Source organism: Xyrauchen texanus, chromosome 30 (genome assembly GCF_025860055.1).
Source record: "Xyrauchen texanus isolate HMW12.3.18 chromosome 30, RBS_HiC_50CHRs, whole genome shotgun sequence".
NCBI lineage: Eukaryota > Metazoa > Chordata > Actinopteri > Cypriniformes > Catostomidae > Xyrauchen > Xyrauchen texanus.
The window spans coordinates 35,543,640-35,554,096 of record NC_068305.1 but is presented as its reverse complement, the minus strand read 5'-3'; the positions used below and the strand labels follow the sequence as shown (position 1 = coordinate 35,554,096).

The window sequence follows — 10,457 nt, the reverse complement described above, 5'->3', positions numbered from 1 at the left end:
TCAATGCGGGCTGTGGTAACACATGTCACTTAAAAACATTTTTGTTGTATAATGTTGCCATGTATTTTGTTGCAATATTATTGCGTTGTACTGAGTGGTTATTTCTAGTGAACATTTATTAATGTGTTACATATGTTTATGATTCATATTAAAACAATGGTGGCACTCAAAAAACATTATTTTAGATCTTATAATTTAAATAAATTCCAAACATTACAAAACAAGGTGCCTAAGGTGACAATGAAAACAAGAGAAACTGACAAATAAACCAGCAAATCTGCCAGCACCTAATTTATTCATGCCGCAGTGCTCGCTTGGAACCAAAGCACTTACTGTGGACATTTAATTATTACAGTAAATCCGTAAATATGCAAGAAACGGGATACTAGATTACATAAATGATCCTGGCTCTGTACACTGTGCATTTAATTGCACTAAATTGTGCAACTAAGAAAGTAGTTTGAAGAAATATAATGTAAATAGTTTGAAAGTGAAGGAAATCATCACAGTTCTCAATACCTGCGCTGTGACTCTTGCATTTGATTCATGCATTAAATTGCATTTATATGGCATATTAATGAAAACAATTATTTAAATATAAATCATATGACTAAATGTGCCAGTGCTTCTGGGAATATGATTCTAAGTTTTGAGTTTCCTACTGACTGATGAATAATTTTTCCATAGCAACCTGAACCGGAATAATCAACCGTGTTCATTAGTATTCATGAATAACTTATCTAGAATCACAAATTTCATTTGCTTCAGACTGATCTGTGTTATTGTTGTACGAATGAGAAAATGTATAATTGATTAAACCAAAAGCACTCTATAGATTTACCTCCCGTCCTGAACTGTCATTATTATAGTATTAATTGTGCTATATTTGAACAGTAAAATGTCACTCTTTGTAGAAGCATTTCTTAAATGTGTAACATAGACAAATTATTACGAGGAGGAGGGCGTGGGCGGGCCGTGAGGAAACCCTGCCCCGGTTCCGGCACCAATGTAACAGGGTTAAGGAAGGACAAAGGAGGAGGCGGGAACAGGCAGAACAATCAATGTAACTTTACTGACATAAATCAACTTAAACAAACATAAATACACAGACACACACACACAGTGGCCGCATGTGTCTCTCTCTCGAACTGGCGCCCCTGGCTCCTCTTTATCCCCCCCCCTCCTTAAGCTGATTAGGACAATTCAGCGCCAGGTGTGACTCCTCACGGCCCGGCCACGCCCTCCTCCTCATCACACTCCTCTATTGAAGCACTGAATAGATTTACTAGAATAGATTTATATTTTCATCTTCTTAGGTGACGTCGACAGATCAGTATTGTCTATTCTGGACACTATGGTGTCCAAAGGTCTGAGACCACATTCGAAATATAATATAAACAGAAAGCTTTACAATTTTGAAGTCATTGAAGAAATGTTATAATGCAAAATGAAGAATATATAAGCATTTTCACTAGAGATCTCAGACATTTGGTCGCCACTGTTTCAGAGTGTTTCTGTTCTATCTAGATATCTATAATGATATGATTGTGTGTGTGTGTGTGTTTAGAGCAAGCTGGTGATGGAGGGCTTTAGGAGCTTACGGGAGGGCGAGCAGGTGGAATTCACCTTCAAGAGGTCGAGTAAAGGTCTGGAGTCGCTCAGGGTTACGGGGCCCGGCGGGGGCCCCTGCTCTGGCAGTGACCGGCGCCCCAAAGGGAAGGCCCCGCCCCTCAAGCGCAAACCAAAGGGAGACCGGTGAGTCCGCTGAGCATGATGGGATGTGTAGTTTGTGTGTTATGTCTCATGATGTTACAAAGTGCCATTAAAGAACTAAACAGGCACTGATGAGCTAAAGAGGTTGTTCATTCATTCACATGTTGCTCTATTTATTCTGTATAAATGAATTGGTAATACCTAAAAATAAGGGTGTATTCACTAACATTAGTCAACTACATTAGTTAACCTTAACTTACAATGAACAGTACTTTCACAGCACAAAGTTGAATATGTTAACATACATTAAGAACTACCAATAAACAATTGTCTATGCCGCTGGACAAATATCATTTTATTTATATTATTTTTGTTTATATTCTGTGTTTAGCAGCTCACTGGTCCTTACAAACCTCCAGACAAACTTTTGTTTGTTCATAATTATTTTTAATTGGCATAGAGTTTTTAATAGCAGTAATAGAAAATAACAACAATAATAATAGTAATAGTTTAATAATATAATATATTAAAATAATGCAATGGTAAGAGTGATAATAGTAATAGTTTAATAATGCTTTTAGTTAATTAAATCTAGGATCAATGATTATTAATTTGAATGAATAATTATTGAATGTTTTTAACTATTATTTTTTTTAAATAGATGCTTCTCATTTTTTATGAATGAGCAAAATTACATTTTACATGTGCATATATTTATATTAATTATATTATAATTATATTATGCATTAATTATAATTATGTAAATTTTTTCAGTAATCTTGAATAAAATTAAATACTAAATATTGAACTAAATATTTTAAGTTGTATTTATTGAATTTTGTTAAACATTACAGAATTCAATCTGATGAAATTTTGTTTTGATATTGAAATGCGTAAATCTTAAATATATAAATTATATGTTTGAGTGTAATTAACTAAATTGTCTTGCTTTATTAAACAATAGTTTATGGTTGTATTCATTGTGATTAAATGTGTAATATTAAGGTTTATAATTAGTTGGGATGCAGTCTGTATTCTCAGTGTTTATCTTAAAGATATATTAGTAACTCTGTACAATAAGGGTGCATTTGTTAACATTAATTAACAACATTAGTTAACTGGAACTAACAATGAACAACACTTTTACAGCATTTATTATTCTTGGTTATTAATGATAATTTCAACATATACATTTTTAAAACCAAAAGTTGTAAAGTTAACATTGGTTAATGCATTAATGCAAAAATTGTGTTTTCATTAGCTAAAATTAAAAAAGTTAATTTAATAAATGCTGCAAAAAAATGTATTGTTAATTGTTAAATGTTGTTGATATCTAATGCATGAAGTAATGTTAACGAATGGAACCTTATTGTAAAGTGTTACTGATATATTTGTAATGTTTAACTTTAATTATTTTACATTTACAGGAACTTAAAAAGAAATTGTTTGACACTAATGGAAACAAAATTAATCAATCTACAATCTGGTGCTTTTTAATTGTTTTAATAATTAGACAGTTTCCACATTTACCAAACACAGTTAGAATAATTCAATGATTTAGGATCACAAATTAATCTGTATAATAAATGGGGAAATTATGTAACAAATTTACATTTTATTTATATAAATTAATTCAGTTGGATTTGTGGTCCATTTGTTTTGCATCTTGTGTGCAGACAGGGTTATTTAATCAAAATCTGAAAGAGGAGTTTTAATAACACTTTGATTGGATGTAGATGTGTCATCCTGAATTTCAGAGTTGCACATTTTCAATATTTTCTGGTTATACCAATTAAACAGCTCGGATCACATGTTCTTTGCTCAGTCACAGTATTGATCATTGTCTGTGTTTGGCTTTGCCAGACATTTTTCTGTTCACAAATTGTTCTTATTGTGAGTTGGTCATACTCTTTCTGTTGCCATGGTGATTTGGTGTGAGGGGGGGGGGGGGTACATACTGAATAGGTCTGAAATTCAGTCTGTTGTGTTAAAGCTATTTATAAGTCTATGTGTGTGTGTGTGTGTGTGTGTGTGTGGGTGGGTGGGTGGGTGAGCTGTTTATCACAATACAGTCCGTCCCTGTAATTGTGTGCACAAAGAGATGGGTTTGGGATGATGGAAGTTTCTGAAAGATGTTTGAAAGAAAAAGTGGTACATAAGGACTTTAACCCACAATTATTTGATCTCGCTAAGGTATGTGACGTGTCACTGTCAAGTCATTGAAAATTAATTGAAAGGAAATTCAGTTGAAACAATGATACTGTTAAATGATTCATCATATGAACAGAAGCCTTTGAGCGTTCAGCTGAATTGTTGCTGGTCTCTTGAATAGAGTTTAAAGTTTAGATTAAGATTTTCTATATGTATAATAGTCTGGGCTGGAGTTTTATGCAAGGTGTTGTGATGTCATAAAACAAAAATGAAAGTGCATGCTGGCATAAAGCAAAACTTTCTGGAAATTCAACTTTGTACTCAAATTGTCATGCTAATATCATAATTTATGATGAAAATATTTGTATTAAATTATAAAAATGCAAAAGTGGTCTCATGACGTTTGGACCCTAAATTCTTCTGATGTGAATGTATGAGTATGTCCCCCTGGGCATGAAACAGTATTGAAATGGTTGTCATGGCATCAAAGTGATGACGCCACCATGATGTCATTCACAGGGTTTCAGCTTTGTGCATTTGACTGCTGATGTTAGTTCAGTGGTGGAGAAGCTTGTGCAAACTTGTGTGAAGTAGCGAGACTCATTATAAAATGTAATAGTTTCCGAAACGTTTTTTTTTTTAGAGAGAGAGAGAGAGAGAGAGAGAGAGAGAGAGAGAGAGAGAGAGAGAGAGAGAGAGAGAGAGAGAGAGAGAGATGTCCAATGAATAAAGAATAAATGAATCAATTGTCTAGAAAGCGGCTACATGATTTTCTGCTGAAGTGCTGTTAGTGAACTACACTGCCACCTAGAGTCTGTAAATAGTCATTACACCGGAAATTAACTTTCTGAGAAAGAAGTGATTTATTTTGCACAGTCTGTTTTCTGGTCTGTCAGTCAAATAAACTTCTGAAAGTCCAAGATGAACTCCAAAATGTCTTTAAGTAAAAAATAAATAAATAAAATAATATCTAAATGCAGTTTATATAAATCCTTGTGTATATAAAATGTGCTTGCATAACTACTATATTGTTTTTAAATATAAGCGCAAAATGGCCGTATTGAGGAGATGCTTCTCTCTCTCTCTGTCTCTCTCTTACACACGCAGACACACATTAGTGGACTGAAAGATCTCATTCTCTATATTTAGACTCAGTAATGTAATTTCCTTCGATCGTTTCCATGCACCGGAATTTCCGTGGCAACCGAGGTCTCCATGGTAACAAGGTCTCTGTAAACTTTTGCTCGGTGTGCTTATTGTCTTACAAAAATAGCTGGACAAAGTGGTCTCTTATTTGTAATTTTTTGGCTATGGATATAAAATAAAATTATATATATAATAAGAATAATTATATATATATATATATATATATATATATATATATATATATATATATATATATATATATATATATATATATATATATATATAATTTTATTTTATTGTAGGAATTACTGGACTGACACTTTATTAATCACTCATATATAATTAACTATAATTAATTAATTAAACTAAACTTCTTACAGCATGCTGCACTGTTTCCATGACAAATAAACAGGCAGTTTCTCAGCGTTTAACGGGAATCTTTTTAAGGGAGTCATGGCTTATTCTATACTGCCCACTAGTGACAGGTTATGGGTGACTCTCACCAACACCTATCCCAAAATTCAAGAAAAATTATATAAATATTACAAACCAAATATTACACTAAACAATGTATGATTATTAATTATTAAATATTATTTATGATAATCAATTTATGATTATTTATGCATTTCAGTTTAGTAACAACATTCCATCAATTTGAATTAAGTAATCTTTGAAAAAATTAAATATGATTGTAATATTTTTATTTTATATTATTATTTCATCATTATTACTATTAAAATATTTTTAGAATATTATAAATATTATTATTCATTATTGTTATTATCATTACAATATTTTATAAAACATTTGTATTAATAATAAATTAATTATAAAATTATATATTATAAAAGTTTTATTGAATTAATTTAGTTAAACACTAAACAATTAAAATGTATTGGCATTCTGTTATGAAACTGAAATGCGTACATCTTAAATTATGCCAAAATATTTGTGGAGTATATGTATATAGATACTGCTCTGGAAACAATTAAGAGACCACTGAAAAATTAGGGATTTACTATTTATTCAGTTGAAGTTAGACGTTTACATACACTTTAGGATGAAGTCATTTAAACACACTTTTTAACCACTCCAGAGGTTTCATATTAGCAAACTATAGTTTTGGCAAGTCGTTTAGGACATCTACTTTGTGCATGACATGAGTCATTTTTCCAACATTTGTTTACAGACAGATTGTTTCACTTTTACTTGATTATATCACAATTCCAGTGGGTCAGATGTCTACAGTCACAAAGTTAACTGTGCCTTTAAGCAGCTTGGAAAATTCCAGAAAATGATGTCAAACCTTTAGGCAATAAGCTAATTTGCTTCTGATAGTTTAATTGGCTAATTGGAGTCAATTGGAGATGTACCTGTGGATGTATTTTAAAGCCTCTTTGCTTGACATAATGGAAAAATCAAATGAAATCAGTGAAGACCTCCACAAGTCTTGTTCATCCTTGGGAGCAATTTCCAAACGCCTGAAGGTACCACGTTCATCTTTACAAACAATAGTATGCAAGTATAAACACCATGGGACCATGCAGCCATTATACTGCTCAGGAAGGGGAAGCATTCTGTCTCCTGGAGATGAACGTAGTTTGGTGTAAAAAGTGGAAATCAATCCCAGAACATCAGCAAATGACCTTGTGAAGATGAATGAGGAAACAGGTAGACAAGTATCTATATCCACAGTAAAACGAGTCCTATATCAACATAACCTGAAAGGCTGCTCAGCAAGGAAGAAGCCACAAAACTGCCATAAAAAAGGCAGACTACAGTTTGCAAGTGCACATGGGGACAAAGATCTTAGAAATGTCCTCTGGTCTGATGAAACAAAAATCAAACTTTTTGGCCATAATGACCATCGTTATGTTTGGAGGATAAAGGGTGAGGCTTGCAAGCTGAAGAACACCATCCCAACTGTGAAGCATGGGGGTGGCAGCATCATGTTTTGGGGGTGCTTTGCTGCAGGAGGGACTGGTGCACTTCACAAAATAGATGGCATCATGAGGAAAGAAAATTATGTGGATATTATTGAAGCAACATCTCAAGACATCAGCCAGGAATTTAAAGCTCATCGCAAAAGGGTCTTCCAAATGGACAATGACCCCAAGCATACCTCCAAATTTGTGGAAAAATGGCTTAATGACAACAAAGTCGAGGTATTGAGTGGCCATCACAAAGCCCTGACCTCAATCCGATAGAAAAATTGTGGGCAGAACTGAAAAAGTGTGTGCGAGCAAGGAGACCTACAAACCTGACTCGGTTACACCAGTTCTGTCTGGAGGAATGGGCCAAAATTCCAGCAACTTATTGTAAGAAGCTTGTGGAAGGCTTCCCAAAACATTTGATCCATGTTAAACAATTTAAAGGCAATGCTACCAAATACTAACAAAGTGTACGAAAACTTCTTCCCCACTGGGAATGTGATGAAATAATCAAAAGCTGAAATAAATCATTCTCTCTTCTATTATTCTGACATTTCACATTCTTAAAATTAAGTAGTGATCCTAACTGACCTCAGACATGATTAAATGTTGAGTTTAAATGTATTTGGCTAAGGTGTATGTAAACATCTGACTTCAACTGTAGGTATGCGTTTGAGTAAAATAAAAAATTGTGTTTTATTCTATAAAGTAATTTAGAGCATTTATTTGCAGAAAATGACAACTGGTCAAAATAACAAGAAGATGCCGTGTTTTCACACCTTGAATAATGCAAAGAAAACAAGTTCATATTCATTTTTGCACAACACAATACTAATGTTTTAACTTGGGCAGAGTTCAGAAATCAGTATTTGGGGGAATAATCGTGATTTTCAATCACAGCTTTCATGTGTCTTGGCATGCTCTCTACCAGTCTTTCACATTGCTGTTGGGTGACTTTATGCCACTCCGGGCTTTGTTTAATGGCTTGTGGCCATCCATCTTCCTCTTGATCACATTCCAGAGGTTTTCAATGGGGTTCAGGTTTGAAGATTGGGCTGGCCATGACAGGGTTTGATCCGGTGGTCCTCCATCCACACATTGATTGACCTGGCTGTGTGGCATGGAGCGTTGTCCTGCTGGGAAAACCAATCCTCAGAGTTGGGGAACATTGTCAGAGCAGACGGATGCAAGTTTTCTTCCAGGGTAACCTTGTACGTGGTTTGATTCATGCGTCCTTCACAAAGATGAATCTGCCTGTTACCAGCTTTGCTGAAGCACCCCCAGATCATCACCGATATATATATATATATATATGTGACGAGAGCCAGCTGGTAGATAGCTGTACAGTATGTAAACCTCTCTCTCCTGACCTCAAGAGGTGCACTAGCGACTGATGCTAGAGGCTGTAACCTTTAGCCTCCTTGTTAGAGCACCCACCTCCCACACCGGAGACGTTGGTTCGAGTCCTGTACGGAGCGGGTAGAACATTAGCGTCACAATGGTGCCGTGACCCGGATGGGAGTGAGGATTAGGGGGGTGAGTGTAAAGGGAGCCAGCTGGTAGATAGCTATGCAGTATGTAAACCTCACTCTCCTGACCTCAAGAGGTGCACTAGCGATTGACGCTAGAGGCTGTAGCCTTTAGCCTCCTTGTTAGAGCACCCGCCTCCCACGCCGGAGACGTTGGTTCGAGTCCCGTACGGAGCGGGTAGAACAAGAGCGTCACATATATATATATGATTTATTTAAATGTATTTAATTTTGTGCTTGTTGTAAGAGTATAATTTCCACAATTCCTTAATATAAATAAAAATTACACTTGTTCTATGCCAATAAAAAATTATAAATAGTTAATGGTAGTCAGGTGTGTTGATTTACAGTGAATAAATAAAACACAAAATTAATCCACACACCTAGTTTAAAAAAAGCACATTCAAAGAGGGTTTGAGTCCAAGATCAGATATATTGTCCTGAAGATTTATTTATTTTACCCAGGTTAAAATACACATGTGATAAACAGAAAAACTCAGTCTCATGTTTCTTTGAATTTGCAATTTTAAGGTTGGAGTGTATGTTTTTTTTTTTTTAAATGCAAAAATACTTTTAACTGACCTCAACACTAATGGTGCAGAAATGACACACTTCACCATTAAGTTTTTGATCAATGCAAATAAACATTTTTGTCCTTCTGCAGGTGTTATAACTGTGGAGGACTGGACCACCACGCTAAAGAGTGTAGCCTTCCGCCCCAGCCAAAGAAGTGTCACTACTGTCAGAGTGTCACACATATGGTGGCCCAGTGTCCACACAAGAGGGCGCTGTCCCCTTCCACCTCTCAGGATCCCCAGCGCCCCACCACCTCAGCTCAGTCCCAAGAAGAGGAGAGTCGCTCTGACTCGTCACCTCGAGAGGGCCCCTCGTCCTCTCCGGAGGAAGCATCCCAACATGGAAGTCACTCCCAGCGCTGGAGAAAAAGCCGGGACTGAAATCAACTTTTCCGCTGTCCCCTCACCTCTGAACAAGCCCGGACCCAAAATCATCTACCTCACATGCCCGGGTAACCGGGGAGACCCTCCTTTCCCGTGCAGCTATGGTATCAGTCGATGAGGGTTACAGACCTGTGTGTGTGTGTGTGTGTGTGTGTGTGTGTTTTCACTGTGTCTTTCACTGTGCAACCCCAACAAACTCTGCAACTTGTGTGTGTATTGGAGTGTGTGTGTGTGTTCAATTGTGTGTTCGAAGCAATGCAGCCGTAAAGCTTAAAGCTAAAGAAAGGTTTCACATCTCAAACACCTGTCCATGGCATTATTTTTTAAAGCAGTTGAGATTCAGATACAATTGCAAATATTTTCTAACATTCAGACTCACTAACAATCCTACATTCTTTTGTTTCATTTACAAAAAAACTTTAACTTAGATGCTGGCCTTGGGGGGGAATAAATGTAATTAATTTGCGTTTTAAAGGTCAACCATTGAAAACACAAAATTGCCATTGAAAATCAGTCAAACACTAGTTTGGATATGGGGTAGGACAATTTTGGTCTATGGTGGTCACTTGCCTGATCATAAACTGCAGAATTGTCACAAATATTAGCTTTACATATGTTATACATACTATGACCTCACACTCCCTAAAATTCTATTCTCTAATATTCCCATCAAGAACTTTAATTTGGGACATAGAGGAAATTTTATCACCGTGTGTGTGTGTGTGTGTGTATGGAGGTACTGTGAGCCACCCAGTCTTAACGTTACTAAGTGATTGAGAGAAGACGGTTATTTAACCAGCGTTCGATAAGACTGATGGCACAGAGCTAAATGAACATAAACCAGAGATTATTAAATGGCTGACTTAATCATTTGCATTGTTAAGCAACAGTCTGAAGCTGTATTTTGCTTTGCAGACTGTTCCACAGCTCAACGTGATATTTTAAGCCATTAATATATGTTGAGATAAACACTCTATACCAAAAAAATATTATAAAGTAATACTAATCTAGAGATTGTAAGCAGA

General features: G+C 35.5%; 1 protein-coding gene across 1 annotated transcript in view; it reads left to right on the top strand.

Moving 5' to 3' along the window:
• LOC127623839 (protein lin-28 homolog B-like) overlaps positions 1-9,429 on the top strand; it is a 24,186-nt gene extending 14,757 nt beyond the window's left edge. The window contains exons 3-4 of the mRNA XM_052098392.1: positions 1,568-1,755; positions 9,138-9,429. Coding sequence (XP_051954352.1) covers positions 1,568-1,755; positions 9,138-9,429 — 480 coding nt within the window. The remainder of the gene's footprint in view (positions 1-1,567; positions 1,756-9,137) is intronic.
• The last annotated feature ends 1,028 nt before the right edge of the window (positions 9,430-10,457 follow it).